Source organism: Pleurodeles waltl, chromosome 12 (genome assembly GCF_031143425.1).
Source record: "Pleurodeles waltl isolate 20211129_DDA chromosome 12, aPleWal1.hap1.20221129, whole genome shotgun sequence".
Classification (NCBI taxonomy): domain Eukaryota; kingdom Metazoa; phylum Chordata; class Amphibia; order Caudata; family Salamandridae; genus Pleurodeles; species Pleurodeles waltl.
In genome coordinates, this window is record NC_090451.1 from 431,602,708 (window position 1) to 431,625,700 (window position 22,993).

The 22,993-nt window shown below is 41.5% G+C and overlaps 1 protein-coding gene across 1 annotated transcript in view; it reads left to right on the plus strand.

Moving 5' to 3' along the window:
• LOC138267742 (deoxyribodipyrimidine photo-lyase-like) overlaps positions 1-22,993 on the plus strand; it is a 149,291-nt gene that overhangs the window by 74,114 nt on the left and 52,184 nt on the right. Inside the window, exons 3-5 of the mRNA XM_069216923.1 lie at positions 1,623-1,795; positions 15,279-15,363; positions 21,841-22,073. Coding sequence (XP_069073024.1) covers positions 1,623-1,795; positions 15,279-15,363; positions 21,841-22,073 — 491 coding nt within the window. The remainder of the gene's footprint in view (positions 1-1,622; positions 1,796-15,278; positions 15,364-21,840; positions 22,074-22,993) is intronic.

A 22,993-nucleotide genomic window follows, 5' to 3' on the forward strand; every position in this document is an offset into this window, starting at 1 on the left:
GCTGGGAGTAATGTTGAGTTCTGGGCCTGAGAAACCCCTCACAAACCTCCATAAGAAGCCTGGGACCGCTCCTCATCGCTACCACTTAGTCAAGTGCTGAATGGTTATATTCGGCCCAGTTCACAGGACAGACACAAGGGCAGCAGAGGGAAACGCCCCTAGCTTCCATGTCTGTAACCCAGTACTACGACCCTGTCACGTGTCCTCTCCAATGGAGTATGACTGGTATTTCGTGTTGGCCTTACGTTCTACTGAACGTGATGAGGGAAAGGATGCGGGACAGCTCCAGTGGGAGAGCGTTCCAGATCCATAGTGTGAAGCCAGAAAATGATTAGCTTGGGGTTTCTTGCCTCTTGTATTTAGAGGCCTCCCTTTGCAAGATGTTTGCTGCATGAACTCCGCACTGTCTTGAAAATGGGTTGAGGCCATTGTAAGACGGGAAGGCTACTTTAAATATAAAGCAAGAGGGCAGCAAGCTAGGGACTCGTGTCACGCAGCCGAAGGGGTGAGTGCACAGTATAGAAAGGGGTTTCCTGAGTCAAGCCTAGAGATCAGCCGTTGAGTCCGAGCCTCGGATTAGAATGAGATCATTTATGAACCTCAACAAAGGGATTTGAAGTTGTGCCGCTGTTATATAAGTATGCTTTTCTTCAGGGATTATTTTCTTTGCTGTCCTTGTAGTGAGAGCATATCGAACTCGATAGAGAAGCAACTGAGTGAGTCTGTCATAAATTAATGGCTACGTTTTCATTTTCCCTGCGTGCTGTCTGTAATAACGTGCACTGCGCGCAGTGATGAGTAAGCAGCTACGCGCACATTGATGAATGAGGAAAGCTGGAAAAACACAAATACGAACAGCTGTTTGCAGTGCCACTCCGTGTGCCCGCATTACAGGACCTTTCGCAGCCGTCCCTAATTGCTTGTAGCGATAAATAAAACCGAATGCTGGGAGTACTACGTGGACCTTGAAACGGAACCAATTTGTCACTGGCTTAGGAGCTATTTTTAAGTTTGAATCAAACAGCTACAAAGCATTTCATAGACGCACAGTGTACCTGTTTGTTCTGTTCCATAAATAGAAAGAAGACACACTATCCAGGGGAACAACTTCAGAATGTTACTTGAAGGGCATACTCTTGTGAACATGTGGTGTAATATATGCTTCCGATCATTTGCATTTTATCCTTTAATGAGGTAGTTTAAAATAAGAAGACGATAGTAGACTTTAAAAATGGAAAATAAGCAAACAGTTTGGCCAAGTGGGATATGGTGTGTAGCACGTTTATTTTCGTTTGATTCATAGCTGAAAAGCATATGGTATGAAATGTGAGCCTGTGATGGCTAGCAAACACATACAGTATCCCCTTCACAGTGGTTAAGTCCTGTGGAAAGCTGCATTTTGGCTGAATTGTGGTCAAAAGAAAAAAAAATAACTGATGAAGATAAAAATTAAAATCTGTATCCAGTTTTGCATGCATGAGGTGCTGTATGCATGGCCATACATTAAAGAAAGATGTTTTGATATTGAACTCTGACACACTAATTGAGACCCAACATCGTGTGTACCGTTTTGTAACCTATTCAATGTTCTTCTATGGTAATATTCATTCTTCCAATTACAGGTATTGGATCTGTGACCCACTTCATGAGCTGCTGCAAAAGGAGCTTTCCCATGCCCATTGGCGCTACACTGGAAGCCCCTACTGCACTGCCCATTCCTTCTTCGTGGCCGGATTCCGTGAATCTTGACCAGCTGAAGTTATCAAGGTTACCCCGCAGGAAAGATGGCACAGTGGTGAGTTATACAAAATTGCTAACAGCACGTGCTCACTTATTTAAACTACATCAATATGAAAGAATATTTGTTTGTCTTTCGCTACTTGTACTGCAGTTTTACACTTCTCGGTTCATAGGTACAGTGCCCTACCACTTCCACTTGATGAATTCATAACCTTTGGATGCTTGACAATAGCTGACCCTATTACACTAGCCGATCAATTTAAATGTTTAATTTGTGTATTTTTTCTACATCGTTTTCACATTTCAGTCGTTTAACAGCTTTTTATGAGTGATTTGAAGTTTGGTATATTTTCAATGAAAGGACATTCTGGCATAGCTTCTGTCTGCCCTGGAATACGGGTGACTGGATGGTAGCCTTGTACCTGCCATTTGTGTATTTGGATATTCCTGGTCCATCTTTCCCACAGACAAAACCTGTGCTGCAGGTTAAGACATGAGCATTTTCACTTCACTTTGCTGTGCTCTGCTTTGGCTTTACCAGTGCTCCTTGGGTGGTCACAAAAGTGATGACGGGGTCGCAAGCCACTTCGGAGGTAGGGGATGCCATTTTTTTTTTCCTATCATGATGACTGGCTCTTGAAGGCGGGCTCCGCCAGTTAGTTGGGGACCACATGACAACATCCCTAATGTAGGAGCTGTCTTGGCCGCTGTGCAGTTCAGGGCCTTCCATCTGTTGCAGTGTGTACAAGAAATTTAGCCTAGGCCATTGAGAGAGCATAGCTTATATAATCTATATTAACATGAAATGTTTATGCATTAATGTGTGATAATACCGCATAGAAACTGTAGTAATGAATTCCTGCTTAAACGTGCACTTGAAATGTGACCACGGGGAGTGGCCGCTAATGTATACGTGGATTAATGAAGATGACTAATATTGATAAAATATTATATTAAAGTATGATTTGTACTAATTAATTAATGATTATGTTATTACAATTATGTTAAATGAATCTTGTAGGCCTTAAGTTAGCATGAGCCGAAGGTTAGCTGCCTGGCTCTCATATTAAATGTGTTCTTCTAAACAGGCAGTGTGCTGACTCGCAAAAGGACATGACCTCTTCTTTTTCTTCAAACTAGAAGCTGAATGTAACCATAGTAGATCCGTTCTCATGAAATTCACATTGCTTGTAGAAAATGTTAGTCAAAATGCAACAGTGTAGATTAATATAATGTACAAGGTCGTTTAAACCGGTGAAGACAATGGAGCTACTGACCAAAAGATGTGCAAAGAATTACAGAAGGATGAAATCATACCGGACGTGCTACCTCCGAAGACGTCAATCACATTGACCAATAAAATGTCTGTAAATTAATATGGGGTGAAAGATTAATGACATAATCTGTTTTCTAATAGGGTAAAGATAGTGGGGTATAGCCATGAACCAATGAAACTTTAGGGGAATGTAGTAGGAAAAAAGGGATAAAAACCCATGACACGGGGAGCTATTTAGGAATTAGGTAGGGAATGCTATTGATTCTATCCAGAAACTTTGTCACTCTGTCTGGTGACTTATTGGTTTGTTTAAAACCATCTTCATCCTTAGTTTGCCCATTTACACTTTGCCCCCTTTTTGCCCTAGAGCTGAGTTTTGACAGATGGCAAATCAACTGATGTCCTGTAGACGAAGACTGAACCTGAGTGCTGACCTAAACCTTGGAGGGTAACTATGACAATGAAATTGTGATTTGTCTGTTTGCTTTTCCTTTCTAGGTACCAACTGCTTACTTTTGACAGAGACCAAAGCTAGATGTTTTCCAAAGTGGTGTTCTAAATTGTTTTGCATGAAGCCCAACATGCTAATGCTTATTAGTGGTTAGGACAGATGTTCACTAAAAATTACGCAAATAGACAAACGACTGAATCTATGTTTTGTTGAACTGACGCGCTGATAACACTCTGCTACATTTGATCTATGTTCACGCCGTGTTATGTTCTGATGTTCGTGATTCTTGCCTTAACCCCTTCGCTGCCCGGCCTTTTCCCCCTCCTGTGCCAGGCCTTTTTTTGGCTATTTGGGGCAGTTCGCGCTTAGGCCCTCATAACTTTTTGTCCACATAAGCTAGCCAAGCCAAATTTGCGTCCTTATTTTCCAACATCCTAGGGATTCTAGAGGTACCCAGACTTTGTGGGTTCCCCTGAAGGAGGCCAAGAAATCCGCCAAAATACAGTGAAAATTCCGTTTTTTTTTTCTGAAAAAAATTTGAAAAAGTGGCTGCAGAAGAAGGCTTGTGGTTTTTTCCCTGACAATGGCATCAACAAAAGGTTTGCAGTGCTGCAATCACCAGCTTCACAGCTTTCAGGAACAGGCAGACTTGAATCTGAAAACCCAATTTTTCAACACAAATTTGGCATTTTACTGGGACATACCTCATTTTTACGATTGTTTTGTGTGCTTTCAGACTCCTTCCAGTCAGTGACAGAAATGGACGTGAAACTAATGCTGGATCCCAGAAACCTAAACATTTCTAAAAAGTAGACAACATTCTGAATTCAGCAAGGGGTCATTTGTGTAGATCCTACAAGGGTTTCCTACAGAAAATAACAACTGAAAAAGAAAAATATTGAAATTGAGGTGAAAAAAAAAAAAATTCTCTACGTTTTACTCTGTAACTTTTTCCTGCAATGTCAGATTTTTTTAAAGCAATGTACCGTTACGTCTGCTGGACTCTTCTGGTTGCGGGGATATTTCGGGCTTGTAGGTTCATCAAGAACCCTAGGTACCCAGAGCCAATAAATGAGCTGCACCCTGCAGTGCGTTTTCATTCTATACCGCGTATTCAGCAATTCATTTGCTGAAATATAAAGAGTGAAAAATAGCTATCAAGAAAACCTTTGTATTTCCAAAATGGGCACAAGATAAGGTGTTGAGGAGCAGTGGTTATTTTCACATCTCTGAATTCCGGGGTGACCATACTAGCATGTGAATTACAGGGCATTTCTCAAATAGACGTCTTTTTTACACACTCTCTTATATTTGGAAGGAAAAAATGTAGAGAAAGAGAAGGGGCAATAACACTTGTTTTGCTATTCTATATTCCCCTAAGTCTCCCGATAAAAATTATACCTCACTTGTGTGGGTAGGCCTAGTGCCCGCGACAGGAAATGCCCCAAAACACAACGTGGACACATCACATTTTTTAAAAGAAAACAGAGGTGTTTTTGCAAAGTGCCTACCTGTAGATTTTGGCCTCTAGCTCAGCCGGCACCTAGGTAAACCTACCAAACCTGTGCATTTTTGAAAACTAGAGACCTAGGGGAATCCAAGATGGGGTGACTTGTGGGGCTCTGCCAGGTTCTGTTACCCAGAATCCTTTGCAAACCTCAAAATTTGGCTAAAAAAACACATTTTCCTCACATTTCAGTGACAGAAAGTTCTGGAATCTGAGAGGAGCCACAAATTTCCTTCCACCCAGCGTTCCCCCAAGTCTCCCGATAAAAATGATACCTCACTTGTGTGGGTAGGCCTAGCGCACGTGACAGGAAATGCCACAAAACACAACGTGGACACATCACATTTTTTCATAGAAAACAGTGCCTACCTGGGGATTTTGGCCTCTAGCTCAGCCGGCACATGGGGAAACCTAGCAAACCATCACATTTTTGAAAACTAGAAACCTAGGGGAATCCAAGATGGGGTGACTTGTGGGGCTCTGACCAGGTTCTGCTACCCAGAATCCTTTGCAAACATCAAAATCTGGCCAAAAAAACACTTTTTCCTCTCATTTTGGTGACCGAAAGTTCTGGATCTGAGAGGAGCCACAAATTTCCTTCCGCCCAGCGTTCCCCCAAGTCTCCCGATAAAAATGGTACCTCACTTGTGTGGGTAGGCCTAGCGCCCATGAAAGGAAATGGCCCAAAACACAATGTGGACACATCAAATTTTTTCACAGAAAACAGAGGTGTTTTTTTGCAAAGTGCCTACCTGTGGATTTTGGCCTCTAGCTCAGCCGGCCCCCAAGGGGGTCAGAAATGGCCTAAATATAATTTGCCCCCTAGGGGAGTGACCTTTGCCTAAGGGGTCGCTCTCCACCTCCAAAATGTTTTTATCCCTGGTGCCTAGAGGTTTCTGCCCCCCCGGGGGCAGATTGGCCTAATAATAGGCCGATCTGCCCCCAAGGTGGGCAGAAAAGGCCTTCCAAAAAAATCCCCCCCCCCCGGGTGCGACCCTTGCCCAAGGGGTCGCTCCCTTATGGCAATTTCCCACAAAAAAAAAAAAAATCCCTGGTGTCTAGTGGGCGTTTCAAAACCCGGATTGCAAGCAATCCGGCTTCTGAAACGCTCAGAGAGACTTCCAAGGGAAGGAAATTCCTTTCCTTCCCTTTGAAGCCTCTCTGGGTCTCCCCCACGTGATCGTAGAGAAATGCTTTGCATTTCTCTTCCGATCACGCTGGAAGCTGAGCTTCCAGCGCGATGGGAGGAGGCCCTCTGTGATTGTCAGCGCGCGATGAGCTCTGACGTCACAGGGGGGGATCGGGGGGGGAAGGGGAAGGGCTTCCCCTTCCATCCCTGCCTTGGGGGGGTGGGTGGGGAGCACATAGGGGGAGCGCTAGCGCTCCCTCCAGTTCCCAGGTGCAGGACGAGGTGGTCTCGTCCAAGGCACCCGGGAACCGGTGCCTTGGACGAGATCACCCTGTCCAGGGCACCATAGGGGTTAATGAAATCTTATCAGAGTTGCCATATCGGGACTATGCTGTTTTGTTTCTTGGTTTTGAGATTCACATCTGCTTTTAGCATTGTAATCAAATAGGGAATAAACATCATAAAATTCTACTATACTGCTGTGGATATTCATGACTGCAAGGTTATGGTATTGTCTCGAGTTGATGAATGACTTTGACTAAAGTGAAATGCATTGTGATAATAAATATTGAGGATTAATTATTGACGTATTGATTGACATATTGATTAGCTATCTCGTCCTAAGGTGTCGCTCAACTGGGTCAAAAGATTCATTGGCCTAAAAACAAATCCTGATGTGTAATAAATTATCATAAAGGGACGCGTTAGCACCATTTATGTTTCAGTGTGTCCTGGATCTTAGAGAAAGCAGCTCTGAGGATTCTTGGCCTGCTAGCCTTCCGCATCCTGCTTGTCGACTGCACCCGGTGGCATATGCAGGGTCTGCAGTGGAATCCGAAGTCCTTGTGGGCCCAGTACCAAAGCAGCTGCTCAGATGTCATCCAGGTTTTGGAGGTGAGGGCACGTGTACTACAGTGGCAGCTGCTTGACCGTGATTAGACCAACAGCAGAACCCTCTCCTTTCCCCACCTGGAGCTGACGGTGGTGACCAATGCATCACTGCTGGGTTGAGGAGGTCATCTGGAAGAGGTAACCTAGCTCCATATCATTTGCCTTGAACTTCAGGCCAGGAAGCTCTGTGCCTCTGAAGTTGGCTGGGGCATCCGGGCATCTGCCTGACAGTGACCCAACTGGCATGGTCCTTAAATGCCAGGGTGGCAGAACTCAGCCAGCGGCTCATGGTGGATCACAAATGGCATCTGCATCCTGATGTGGCACAGGGTGTCTTCTGTCAGTGAGGGAAACAGTGGCTAGATCTCATCTCCCCTGTAGATGTGTTTTGCCGGAGTGGAGCACATGACTCCTGTATGCCATCCTGCCCTGAGTTCTGAAGAAGATCAGAAATGACCAGGCCTAAGTCATCTTACTGCCTCCAGATTGTGCCAAGAGTGTGTGGTACCCGGGACTTCAGGGTATGAGCTCTGTACCCCCATTTGGTTACCACTTTGGGAGTGTCTTCTCCCATGCATGGAGATTGAGCGCTGGAAGCTGACAGTCTACAACCGGAGGATGTGGATGTCATCTTTAGTGCCAGGTGTCCGTATGCAGAGTCCATTTATGCTGGGCTGTGGGAAAAATGTGTGACCTGGTGTAGAATCCACAAGACAGACCCTTTATATCCCAAACTATCATATGCTTTAATGTTTGTTGGCTTTTGTCCTTCCTGCATTTGTTGGACCAACCGTCCTTGTTTAGATCACCTGTTGTGATGCAGTTCATTTAAGGTTTGGCATGTTCCCTCTCAAACCAGTTGTGATGCCACAATGGGACCTTAACTTAAGCTTGACGTTTCTCACATGTACTCCCATCAAGCTGATGCACAGCTGCTCATTGCATCTTCTGACATTAAAGATGGTCTTCCTCATCTCAAACACTTCAGCATGTTACATGAGTAAACACCCAAGGTCTAATGCTACAGCCGCCCTACACTACCTTTTTTTCCAGACAAATTGGTGTTGAGGACTTAGGCATCCTTGTTGCTGAAAGTTGGGATTCCTTTCCATGCCGGGCAATCCATCACCCTCTCAAAGTTTTTTTGACCTGGCTCACCTCTTCAAAGAGGAGGAAAGGCTCCATCAGTTGGTCTCCTAAAGGGATGTAAGTTTTTATATTGATCGTACCATACCAAGGTCCATTGAGTATATGGTCAGGTTTTACTGTGGTTGTCTGGGGCAAAAGAAGGAAAGACTGTGCCAAAAAGGTAGATAGTCTTCAGCATTAAGTTCTGCTACACATTGACCGAAAAGTAACCTCCGGAAAGTCTGAGAGCCCATTCTACCAGGGCTAGGGCTACCACCACTTGGTTGGCATGGAAGGGCCACTGTCCTCGCCAGACATCTGGCCACATCGTGGTTATCTGTGTGCATGTCACAAAGTATTGGTACCTTGACAAAATGGTCTGAATAAAAGAGCATTTCTTCTGTTCAGTCCTAAAAGATGTTCTGGTCTGACCCCACTCTATAGACCTTCCACTTTCTGGAAGGTCTGCTTTTGTATATATTCTAAAGATGTGGAATCTGCTGTTAGAAGTATCAATCAGAAGAACAAGTTGCTAACCTTCAATAGCACCTTTTCACCTGGATTTTTAATCTAACCACAGGATCCTCACTGCCTTTCCAGTTCATTGTTCTGTGAAGTGATCTCTTTTTACCATCTAAAAAAGATACCAAATTGGAGAGCTGCACGCTGGTATTGGCAATTGTTTTGTGCTTAGCGCCCAATGGCCCAGATAGTGAAGCAAGAAACTGAAGCCAGCATGAACTGGTGGGTCTTACAAGTGGCTCCGCTCTGTCGCTTCTGGTGCAAAATGGAGCCAATGCGGAGCATCACGGCACCACCTAGCACTGTGTGAGAGCACTGGTATGAAAAGTTCTTGGATGAAGTCTGGCACCTGAGGAGTATTCCAAAGGTGAGGAATCTGCAGCTAGAGTATGCACCAAAAAGAGCGTTATCAAATGTAAGTAGCTCGTCTATCTGAGTAACAACCAGCACTTTATGAGGTGGGGCCTTCGCTTCCTATAGTAATGAAAATCAGTTTTATTAGACAGGCTTGAAGTTTTTGGTTATTCGAAGGAAAACTGAGACCGAGTATCACAAATGACAGTCTCCTGGAACTCTTATGCTAAGTGGCTTTTTCCTTCCATTTTTTTTGTTAAAGTTTATTTTATTACCAACGTATTTCAGCTTAAAAAATAAAACACAACTGTTTCTTTTGTGCAACATTGAATTTGGACTGCTGCATAGGTATTTTTGTAAATCAGAGAAACAATTGTTTGGTTAATTTATTAACCAATAAACGAAGACTTCATTTATAAAGACATTACTGTTTGCAGCAAAAATCACAATTGTTACATGTCAATGCCATTTAAAGGGCATTGACATACATTTTTAACCCTGTGTTTTTGAGATGGATACACCAGTCTGCAATTCTTAGTTTTTTTGAAGGAGTCTGTGTTTCTAGTAGACTAATTAAATACCAGTAGTCACATTACTCTTCGCCCAAGTCATCCTTGTCCCATTCATTACATCATGAGGCTCTGCATCCTTCCTCAAAGATGGGAAATGAAGGAATAATTAACTTCACACGTCCTTAGCAGGGTGCTTTAGATAATCTTGCGTTTTCAGTAATACCAGGCTATGTCAAACATCTGGAACAGGGTTAGTGGTTGGGCTGAAATGGCTGGGACAAGAACAAGTTGGACTAAGAGTAACAAAGATTACCAGCGGGTATTCTGGCTAGTACCTCGATGTTCCTCATTCTAGTATGTACACAATAAGGTATATCCAAGCCACGAGGCGTTGGATACTATATATAAACAGAAAGAAAACACACACACTACACACACACATTACACACACACATTACACAGTGGCGGTCACCACTGTATAGTTATAGTTGGGTCCAAGTTTCCCTAAGAAGACCATATTTTGCTTTGCTTAAAGCTTTGGTGGTGTTTGTTGAATCTTCATGATACTTTCCAAATACATTTCATCCATCTCTGGTCCTTCCTGGAAAGTTTTGGAGTGATCTGTCAAGCATGGGATAGAAAAAGGAGGTACCCCAAAGCATTGATTTCCCATGTTAATTTCCATCGGAAAGTTTTAATCAGCTGTAGAAAATAATAACTGAATGGAGTTATACCATATTTGACAAAAAGTTAGAAGTTTATTCAAAATGTGTTTTTTCTGTTATTTGGTGTATATCTATTTAGCCATTTAAGAGAAATGTTTGTTTAAAGAGGTGTCTGGAGTGTTCATGAAGAGGTTAAAAAGTTATCTATATGTGGACAATTGGTCCTGCCAGAGTCCTGCAGTGCAGCAGTTAAAAAAATAAATAGGGCCCTCTGATTGGTAGATGGAGCCTTTTCTCCCCTCCCCCTTTTCTGTACTGCGTTGTCAATTGTCCTGCAGTACCAGGACATCTGACTGGCTGTACGCAACAATGAGAAAAATATTGCTGCTACCATTACCGGACTCGGGGACTCCTGATAGAGATGGCTTGGACCAGCCCATTACGATTACTGAACTATAGGAAGCCTCCAAAGAGATGAACCTCGCAAAGACACGGGCTTAATGGCTAACCTGTTGAATATAACTGCAGATATCGATTTGTTCCTTTATCCCAGACTCAGACCTGGCCACAATTGTTGTTCTTGAAACCAAGGTGCACTCTGGATCAATGTGCATTATACCACTTGATCTCCCTCATAAATGTGCAGATCAAACTCTTTGCTAAAGCCTCAATGCAAATAGACGGCTCAGAAGATAGCTTCTCTGATCCATCTGGACCAATGAGGATTTATACCATACAGTACTTAACACTGCATTCGTAGCGCGCACACCGCTCTTGTTTAACCAGCCACCTAAATAGCCATTAAGCCCTCAAGCACTTTGATTTTGCAAAAGCTTTAAATTCCTTGAATTAGGATTTTCTTCAGGGGTGTTGCAGCAAATGTGTTTTTTTATGTGGCTTGTGTACGTGCCTTACATACCCAGCTGCAGGAAAAAGCAAATGAACACATTTGTAGGGCGCCAGGAATGGTTGACCACAGTCACTTGTGCTATTTGTGGTGTCCTTGGAGCCATTTGTGCCATGGCTTATGTGAGATGCCCAGGTATGAAACTTTGATTGAGGAGGAGGGGTATAGAGAACCAGATTACCCAATATGCGGATGGTATCTTCAGTTGCCTGTTCTGCCCTCACATTGTAGTCCCAGCTCATCCAAATTTTGGACCTGTGGGCTTAGCTCCTCATGGTTCCAGTTTGGGGGCAGAGAGATCACAGGCTGTCACCCCGCCTCCCAATTCGAAGACTTAGTTTTTGTCACATGAGAATCCATATTGCTCTAAAACCTGACCTTACATAGAATCACAGCCTGGAGTCTTTGACAGATAGAATGAATGCCGATCTGGACATAAGGTTCTAACTACCACGCAGTATCCTCAGTAAAATAGCACTGTTTTAAGATGGTATTTCTATCAAGGTTTGTATGGTTTACAAAACATTTAATTGTTGCTTTCTCAGTGTTGGTTTAGAGAACACTTTTCCAAGGTACGAGCCTTTATTTTGGCAAATCAAGCCCCGCATTGCCTTTAGTAAATGTACATATTCTACTTACGATAGCGGAATGGGAATTACTTACCTGCACCTGTATTAACAGGCTTCACAGATCCTGTTATTGAATGGTTGGCACAGTAGAGGTATCAGGGTCCCACATTTTGAGCCAAAATGGCCCTAGTGGGCCCGTGTAATATATTAGGTTTGATGTACGGATCCCAGATTCTCTATTCTTTCGCAGACATTACTAGTTGTTGCTGGTGTATTGGAAGTTAGTGCCCAGAGGAAGAGGTTGAGACCACTGAATAACTAGAGACCCCTGTGTGGTGTGGAGACTGGCTAGACCATTGCACACAACTTGAAGGGTTTGGTAAATAGGACCTCTAAGCTGTGGATGTGTGGTAGTCTAATCACATGAAATTCTTTCAGTATCTCCAGTCAGTGTTTGAGCATCATTAGATACTATACTTGTATAAATACAACTCTAACATGCCTTGTCATACCACTCTGCCTGTTAGATGGAGGTACCTGAATCCATCACACCTGTGGCCAAAATCCTTATGGCTCCTCTTGGAAAAGTTGTGATATCCCACATTTATAATTCTCTTATCAGTAATTCCCCAGTCTTATTTGCACCTCTGAAGGAGAGGTAAGAGCCATGGATGGGTAACCTAAGCGATAGTGACTTTCGAGATGCTAGAATGGCCCCATGTGAGCCACCCATAGCCTCCTTATTAAGACTCCTTCAACTGAAATATCTGAACGTTACATACATCACCTTTAAGAAGCTGTGGCAGGTGAAGAAGATCCCCTGACTCACCATTCTTTTGCTTCTCCTACACTGTGAGAAACTTCTTTTGCGTGGTATGAGGGTGTCTGCTAATTGTGACATGTTGGTAGAAAATGTTTTTATGGTGGAATTCTCACCCCATGTTTTTCCTTTTGGCATTTTAGAAGACTTTTTGGGGGAGGCAGAGGGTGTGCTGTGGGAAACTTTTTTCCTATTTTGGATAGGAATCCTGATTGCAAAGCTAGACAGTGTTAGATACTGGAATTCTACAAAAACCTACTCCCTTTGTTAAATGGTGTTTGGCTATGGACTGGTGCGTGAAACAGGAAGAGCCCATCGACCCAGTAGGAGGCTGTCTACAAACCACTACATAACTTAGGGGTATTTTAGGGAGTATTATGGATTGATGGGCTAATGCCTTTGTGGCAACGCAGTCATGGTCCTTGGTTTATGATTGTGGAATGGCATGTCTTTAGGTGACAGCACTGAACTGCTTTGTTTTATACTAAATCAAATCAATTTTTATTATAAAAAATAATCTGTCACTTTTGACATGAAATGCCGTAAAAGGTGATTAACATACAATTTTTAATGTTTAGTTAAAATCCATCTTATTAGAAAAGTCTGGTTTGTAATAAATATGTAGGAAAAGTCACTTTTAGAAAGTTACCTTTTACCTGTGTGGACCTCTAGTAGGCTAATTAGCACTATCCTGCTGACAGCTGGCCTGGCAGTGAGTGGGAAAATGGTTCTCAGATGAGCAACAATTGCCTGGGTCGTGTTAGGTGTTTTCTTCTCTTTGGAGGACGACTAGTTATGGTAGACCTAGGAACTTTATTAAGTTGTCAAGGAGCCTGCCCTTTCAAAAATAAAACTAAGGTGAGACCTGGAGAAGGCAACACTTTGTCTCCCCCTCCAGGCTTGGTACCAAACGCAATGGGAGAGCAGCTATCTCCAGAACTGGTTTGTAGTGAACACAGGGTAGAGGACTGCTCATTTTCATGGCCACTTCTCTGGCTGCACACAACAGATCTGCAAAATTCCTAGGCCATGGGTGTAATTCTGCACCACAAGTGGTGATGGCCTTATAGGAAACCCAACTATTTCAAGAGGGGTTAAGCAAATTTCCACATGTTTAAAGGGAGTACGGACACTTTTTCTCCTGGTTAACAGGGGTAAAGTTCACAGTGTTCTAAATCCGGAAAAACAGGGTAAAACAATTTGGGGAAAGCACACAAAAGATGGTCATTTCCTATAGGCCTCATAATTAAATCATTCTGGGAATACAGATATATTAAACTTTCTGTAAAAACATGATAACGGGATAGCGCTAAAACAGAAATATTTCTTACTTTACTTTACCTGGTATTTTCAGTTTTGAGGTTAGTATGGGTAAGGACAGTGTGAAGAATAAATTGACAAAGATACATTTCCTAAAATGAGATTTTTGTCTGTTGCTACATTTTCAGTGTTTTTTATGCTAGTTATTTAGCATAAGCTTGCACACACGGACCATTACTATGAAAACACTAAATCCTCCTTTTGTTTTTTACAGAAGATAACACACCTTTTGCACAAGTTATTTGGAGAAATAATGTAGTTTTGTACTTTTTTTTTTTAACCAGTTTAACACAACAAATATAAGGAGTTTTATTGCCTTAGAGTAGTGAGACACCTTCCTGACAGATGGAACTGCTTATTGCACTGAGATTGTTCAGTATTAGGGGACATAGAAAAATTGCTGTTAAAGCTCCATTTTCATCCTTTAGTCTTTCATGCTCTTAGGAGCGTCTTTGAGCCATTTGTCTAGCCTCTAAGTGGGTGCACGTCCCCCTTCAAAGCACTAGCTAGAGGTACTCCTTCATCCCCAACCTGATCATCAGAGGCAAAGGGGAGGACTATCTTTAGTAAAATCATTTAAAATACAACATTCCTATTTTGCAGTTTAGTTCCATTTGTTTTGTTTTTTGGGACAGTGAAACCATAATATGTCTATTTACTCATTGGTTATGGTGATGTGTGTGACCCCTTGGGTTCTCATGGCCTACAGTGATATTGCATAGGGTCTCAAAAGCCTCCACAGTACCTGAATGAAAATTGACTTTGACTTCAAACTTTAGACCATCAATTCTCCTTTTCTTTCAAATTACTTCTTCCTTTCCATTCTGTGCATGCTCCCTCTCTCTGAGCACGACATAATTTAACTCATAAGCATGTATGCCTTAATCACTATTATTGTATTTCTGCAAATTACCCACACCCCATTTCCAAATTGACAACCTCTCCTTTGAAACTCATACCTCTGCATCCTAACAATAGCTAATGTCCTGTAGCTCATCTATTATTAGTGCCAACCAATGCATTCACATATACCCCTCCCCTACTAAAGATAAGGCCTAGCTCCTACTAATTTATTCAACTGTACACATGTCTGTATGTTTTTCCCTGTGACATCTACCAGTGGATCATTATCACTCTTAAAAGGAAATTATTCTATTACCCTGTAATTATGCATAAGTCCAGTGCTGGATAATTTGTTGCAGAGACAAAACTGCTTTGCCCAATTATCATTCACTTCTTGCCTACTTTTTTTCAGTACATTGAGCAAATCTATTCCTTTTATTTATTAAAACGTGAATTTAAACCAACATGGTGGCAGTAGTTTGCAGTCTGAGCATTTTAGAATGGCCTGTGCAAATTACTAATGGTACAGGAATGTCAATGTAGCCTTTAAATATTCAGATGTGCATGAGACATAATACTATTAGTCTTAATGAGAAAAGCAGCTGTAACAATAGACATTTCCTATTTTTATACCTTTGCTTCAGGTTGACTGGGCAATTGTAATTCGAAAAACATGGGACTTCAGTGAGGATGGTGCTTATAGGTGCCTGGAAACCTTTCTTAATGATGGTAAGAAAATATTCACTAAAATGAAGATGCTCATATTTTAACTTGCTTTAAACAAGCCTCGCCTGCGCCTTTGCCACTTTTTTGATTTAGTGAAGTTTTAGATGTTGAATACGTACCACTTGATTCGATTCTTGAGCTGTTTCTTTGCTGTTTGTGTTTCAAAGAATCAAATGTGCGCAGTTCTTGATTATTTGATAAATGTATCGATCGGATGTGTTAAAGCATAATTCATGTGCAAATGTTTAATATAGAAACATATATTGTCTAAAAACTATAGGTTTTGCTGGCAGTTCTAAAGGGAAACTCAGTGCTCCAGTCGTTAAGGAAATAGCACAGTTACCTGGAGAATCATTTTTATGTAGCAGCAAATCACCTATGTATGTATGCTAACCAGGTTTGAAAACCACCCTGTTCCTTTGCCTACAAGTGTTTTTGTCCCGGAGTTGCCCTTTGGTCTTGTCTGTCCTACTCGCACCTTAGTCTGCTATAGTCTTTACTGCACTGCTGCATAATTTATGAAACAGTTACTGCGTGCCTTTCTCCTGTCCAGAATCCAGGCTCAATGCCCACCATTTTCTGCAGTGATAAAGTGTGGCAAGAAGGGGTGCTTGTAGTTACCTATTTTTGTACAAAAAGGATAGATGGCAACTTCACCTCCCAGTGTATAAGATACTGCTTTTTTGTGTTATATACATTAGTTAATATTTTCATGTTGCAGAATTAACTTTTTTTAACCACTGGTCTGTATTCAGCGTTAATGATTGCAGTTTCTATAATTTCCCCCAATCAGTTAACAATTCCTCCACCGGTCACTGGATTTAAGCTGGATAAAATGCTAATTTTTCAGACCTAATTCTAATTTTAGAGCATTATAGACCTATATGGGAGTAGTAACAAATCTGTCTGCTAGTGCCCACAGTGTGGGTAAAGGGAAAGAGTGCCACCCACTCCTTAGAAAATATCTCACCCAGGTTGACTGTCTGATTGCGCAAACTTTCATGATCCCAAAAAGATGTGAAACAAACCAGTCTTTAATAACCTGCAGCATGAGTAGGACACCTCTTCCAGCTACAAAAGTGTCAAAAAAGGCAGAGGTTGTCTAAATGCAAGATTAGCATTTCGCAGTAACCTTCAGGAGATGGTCAATTTCATACAGAAGATATGTCTACTTCCGGTGTTTTGTGTGGTGCTGACATTAGACTGTTATGTAGCAAACTATATAGTGATATCTTCAGCAAATAGCCCTTTGTGGTTCTACATTTCATATGTAGATGAAGAGCTTGTCAGCCTTTGGCTCTAAGGTTAGTTGAGGAGCCCAAAGCAGCACCCCTTAGACCCAGTCCATGAGGGATGGCAATTGACTCCCCAAACTTACCAGGTTATGGGGGGCTGTGTCCATAGTCATTGTGTTCTTCCATGCCACCAGGAGCAGGCTAGGAAGTCCCAGTGTATGTGGGATTTTTCTTCTACAGGCCAGGCATGTTTGAAAACATGACACATACATTTATACAGTCCCTTCCAGTATAGAACACAGAGGGAATGGAAAAAGGAAAGCACAGTGAGCTGATTATCCCAGTGCTTGGGGATATCCCCACCCTTTCTTGCAGGCTCCTTGTTGGTTTGACCAACTAAATGGTTGAAAGTTAGCTTGAGAGAAACGGAACTATAGTTTTGTGGGTCTCATTTAAACACAGGTACAAACCTATCTGAACTCTAATTTATAACATCTAGAAAAAAAAATCAAGGCCTTTCAAAATGTGAATCAATGTTATGTTCCTTGGTTAATGAAGCAATATACAGTGGTGATAACAGTGCAGTTGTCAAACGTTAAGGCAGTATTTACAAAATGATACACATATGTACAGCATGGAGTGTCCCTTATTTTCAATACAATCTCCAATACAATATTTGCATTGGCCCTTGGTCATATGAATTTCACTTTAGACAACCCTAGGTTTATGTTGATTTTTTTACCCTTTCAGATAATTATATAGGTCTCATCAAGATTAAAAAGCCTCATCTGTCATGCCAACTTGAAAGTAAGAGGCAGAAAGGCCATTCAGTATCACAAAGTAAACTATCATAGTCAAGTGACAGAAACAGCGAATGCACACACCGCTTGCTTGTAATTAACACAAATGGCTTTCAAGATTGTTGTGTATGGGGACCACGAGTGGAAGCTACCCAGGCCGAAACTGAAAAGTAATCCAGTAGTCCCAGTTATGTCTTAACTTATTGTGGGTTGTTGTAATCAGTTGCACCTCATCATACCACTCTTCTGTAACATAAATCCTGTGGCGTCTACCAACTTCAGACCAAAAGAAATGTGAAATGTTTACTGGACCTACAATCCCTCCTATGGGTGCTGGGGAAGGGTGTAACATTTTTCATGTCTGACAGAAATAATTGCTCATTCACGACTAGTACCATAGTGACCACAACTAATATCTCGTATGTCACAAGAATCCTAAAGAGTAGTGTAAGTTACTCACATTGGGGAAGGAGCGATATTTTAACTACACCACACCACATTCAAAACAAGCTTCAACAGAAGTCATGCATGAAACAATGGCTCATGCTATCCATAATGTGAACACTTACGAAACATAAAACTGGAAGGCCTAACCATCGCAAGCTACTTTCCTTCCACAAATTTAGCCACAGCTTTATAGGCAAAAGCAAAAGCAATCCCAACTGAATCCACCGGCGGCTTTTGTCTCAGTCATATATTGTATATAAAACACAATCAGCACAAGGATGGCCATAGCAATGTAACAAGCTGTCCTGCTGAGTGTTTTCAAATAGACTTATTCGATTATTCTAGGAGAGGAGGGTTTAGAGCCAAAATCACCCGAACAATGCACCCACATTTGACCAAATAGAACAGCTGCTCATGATGCATCCTAAGTGAGCAGAGTGCAGAAAGAGCAGTAATGCTGTCATCTCTTGCTAGATGTGAGTGACTGGCATATCACCCAGTAAAGGTGGGCAGCCATATTGGGTTAATAAATTAACCAACATGCAGCCTAAAGAGGCTTTTGATGAGAAGGATGCTTGTTGCTTTAAGTTTATGCTTGCTGTGTTTCACTGACCTATCTATTCCCATCCTATTCAACCTGCGAGGCTGGTGGCTTCCAGGTAACCCACAGTGGCTTCTTCTATCAACTTTAAGCTTATTGAACAGTTTTTTTTTTTTTTTTTTTAACTCAGATCAGGTTACCCACTCTGCTAGGAAGACTGTTTTATGTGTTTGCTGATTGGCTGTTTGGTGAGATTTCCATGTGAGATTATAATTGTTCAGTGGCAGTTTAATTTAAGTATTTTACCATTTTCTGTCCAGTACATTGAAATATTTTATGTTTGGCTCCAATCTCATGTCCTTCAGAATACCTATCTCCCTTCCAGAGTCTTACTTTACTCCACTGCAATTTGCTCTTACATCACCCATCCTCCCCTCTCCCCAGTGTCTCATGAAGGGGCATTTGCTGAAATTGTCTGAGTAAATGCATGTACCTTTCCATCCGTGCAGAAGACTGCCCTCCCCTTGATTTACCGACCATAAATGTGTTCAACTGTACAGCCAGACATGGTGTAGCACATTGCACCTTCCCATCAACATGCCACGCTTCCACACATTTTGCATCCTTGACAGTGACTATGAATACTTCTAGTGCACCTAAAGACCACACTACATTTGTCAGTGTGCACTGTTTAGGTGGTATCTTTGGCTACCTTGCTGTGATTGAGATCCAAATAAACAGCTTTCCTAAAAAGCATAACGCATGGCACTAAATGCAGCTTGACGTGAAGAGAGTTGCACATTTTGAGACATAGTCTTGGTAATTTTAACCACAGTTTCTTCACAAGATCCCTTAGCCGTATACCCTCAAGAACCCTCTTATAGGTTGAGCCCATACAGAGCAGGTGAAGGACTCTCTGATGAAGCATGCCACAAAGAATATGTAGGGGATAGTTCTTTTACGGACAAATCATAGTCTGTAGTAGAGCTCATCTGCACATTGGATCAGAGTATCTAATTCATTTCTACATTACTTTTATTGGCTGTATCTTTCATGGTTTTGGAGAAGTTAGAATAGAATTGGAATGTGATATAGCTAACCGTGATCATTGTGCCTCCCCCTTGCATTTATGATTCAATCTATCCGCATGCTAATATTTTACAGTACAAATAAGAAGCACATATTAAATGAAAACCACACAATGCACATTAGAACAGTGATAAACCTATACTGTGGCTAGAAACACCTTCTATACTTTTGCAATCACTAAAAGATCGCAAACACCAGAGCAATCCCGAAAAATAAAGCTCAACACAATGCAGTTACAACAATATTGGTGGAACACAGGCAGTGCTCACAAACATGCGTTGCCCCCAATTTTTAAAATATTGCTGTCACAACATTGTAACTTGTTGGATCACAATCCTTCAGCTAAAACTGAGATAGCTAGTAACTGGTTTGAAGATCTACTGATTATGAATACTAATATCGAGCTGAAACTAGGAAATACAGCTGTAATCCATAGTACAGTGCACCGGTAACGTGCAAGGTGAAGACAGATTGTATCTAACATAAGGAAAATAAAAATGAGCTACTGGAGCTGGATAAAAAAGCCTATCCCCTGATTTAGTGTTAGGTGCCTGGTATGAAGCCCTTAAAATTGGAATTTCTCGTGAACCTGCTGCCCTAGAGGCTCCTGGTAAGCAGCTACTCTTTACTTAGGGGAAAACAACCATGATGATGAATGGGGATGAAACTTTGTGCTGACAGTATGTTCATACACAACATGAAATACGCCATTCAGCAAGAAAAAAGCCAAAGCTGGCATGGGTTGTCTCGTATAATTTTAAACTCATCAGTGGTGTTGCCCTCTTGGATCATGAGAATTCCTTGCTGCTGGTCTGTTTGATTTTTACTTTCAGGGATTAGCAAGGATACCATCTACCATGTATACAGATGTTGTGTCACTGTCAGACAGATCTTGAGTGCTGCCTGATGTTAGTGCAATGTCATCAACATGAAGTCAAACTGAGACAAAGGTGAACATGGATTAACTATGGAGCACCTCTGTTCTTTGAGTTTCACCAACCCATCCATAAGAGAGATGCTTTGAGATTACTCTTCCTAACATTAAAGTTTGAAAGCATTTTCGGATTCCAGTTACAGAAACAGACTGAAATATTTTTTTGGGTAGAGTTAGATGTCACCTCATAATCACCTCTTTATTATCGGAAAATCTTAGTTTCTAAAATTGTTTGACATTCTCTGCCCATCTTCATTCCAACAGGGAAAGGACTCGGTCTTACTTTATGGCTTCATCTTCCTTAGGTTTTTTGGTGTATTCCAGCTCAGCTTTCCTCTCACTACAGATGTTCAAAGTTGGGCTGACTTGCCCTATGAAATGTGAATCATCTCCTCCCTTACGCTATAACATCTTTTTAAAAATTAAAAGTAAAACGGGGATTACAATTGAAGCAAACTAAAGTATACCACTTCACTTGATATCTATGCAGTTTTATCTTGAAAGTTGTAAGGGACAGCTGAGCATTCTAGACTGCGCATTCCTCACTACTTCCCTTGTAACATCTTGACAATGACGGACTAATGTTGATATCTGGTCCTTTTAAGTGTGATCCCTATAGGGTACTTACTTTGGACCTTAGCCATGGATCTGGACTTGGATATCAGCTGGCATACTAACTGGTATTTTATATGGGCTTGGAGAAATGGTGCCAACAGAGTTTGGCACAACGACAAAAACTGATGAGTGGAATGCTTGCAAATGTCTTAGCAATAGTAATAGCTCAACCTGTGTTCCTGTTTTATCATTCTTTGCACACTGTACCTCTTCAGCAAGGAGCAACCATATGTACGTTAGTCTTTATAGTCTTTCTTCTGCTCCAATAGGAACAGTCCAGCCCAAATTACCAGGTCAGATCTGAATGTGTGCACAATCAACCCCAGGATGTTTTCAGAATTAAAATATTGATCTTCCGGTCCTTTTTCAAAATCACTGCCCAGACTGGTTATTGAGTGGAATTACTAGTGTCAGATAATGTCTTAGTTCCAACATCTCTTGTTAGAAATGACTACTCACCCTCACTGGCCCAGGAGTGTCAAGTGTACAATGAGAATAGTTTAGTTAGCCAACTGGTGAAAAGTGGCACGCAAGGCTTTAAAACTGTCCTCCTTGACAAATTCTGCAGTTTTAGTTCACGTCAATATGGGTGTATAGATAAGAATGATGCTAGATATGCACATACTGGTGCAAAGTAGCTCTATCAATCCTCTAATATTATTTCTGAATTTTGTGGCTTCATTTTGTGTACCTCCGATATATTTTATCAGAATGATGTTCAGCTAATTGTGTTTAGCATAAATCATGTATTCTTTATAAGGTAAAACCTCAGTCTTAAATTTCTAACCAATACATTTAATATATTTTTTTTTTCTCAAGGAATTAAGTCATACGAGAAGGAATCTGGTCGTGCAGACAAGCCTAGCACCAGTCATATCTCTCCTTACCTTCACTTTGGTCAAATCAGTCCCAGGACTGTGTTACATGAAGCACACTTTACTAAGAAAAGTGTACCGAAATTTCTAAGAAAACTTGCATGGCGAGACCTGGCCTATTGGCTACTTGTTCTGTTTCCAGACATGAATGTGGAACCTGTCAGACCTGCATATCGGGTAAATCACAGTGATTTTGCTTTTCACATGATTGAAATATTTGTAGCTCCCGACATATAAGTGGCAGAGTTGAACTTGTAAAAGCATGTACAGTTGGAAAGAATGTTGCAATATATTAGAGACGAGGTCCAGAAAATACCTTTTGTAAAACAGGTATTGTATACATTGTTAATGGGGACTACTACTATTTTTATACACCTCTTATTTTAATATATAATTTTCTCTCAATCCTGCAAGATTGCAGAGTTATGGATTATTAGTGTTCCAAGAAAACTGTTAAATCTGACCAGCCTTCATTCCATACTTAAATGTCTTGGTGTAGTCCTCATTTCTCTTGTGTGAAAAGTAATTCTAATTCTAGTACTAAACAGTTTTTTAGCTAGGTCCAATAGAAGGAAGTGACTTGAGCATCATTGTCAGAACTGGTTCAGGTGACCACACGGCAGACTCAGACTACTGGACCCAACTGTATGGGTTTAGGTTGTTTGCCATTGTTATCCTGGGCTGTGCCCTAATATTGCTTTGCAGTGAGGGCAATGAAGAATTGAGGGCTAAGTTCAAACCTTTCTACACTTGACTGTCAGAGTAGTAAGGATGAGCAACCACAGACGTCTGAGGGAGGTGGTGTGCAAGGCTCAGAACTCACAACTCTCCAGTCAGCCAACAGACGAAACAATCTGGTGGCCAGCCTAGTGCTTGTCATTTTGAAAAAGAAAGTACATTAATAGCACAGCAGTTTTAAATACTACACACCCTAATTTACAAATACTGGTTAATACCCCTTGTTGTGATTCCTCTTTGGGTTTTACACCTCTCTTCTCACTGTGATCTCTCCCACTTGGGTGTCCATGTTTATTCTAGCTGCCCAGTAATCTTTGGCAGAGGCATGAATTAGGCTAGATTCACTATCTCAAACTTCA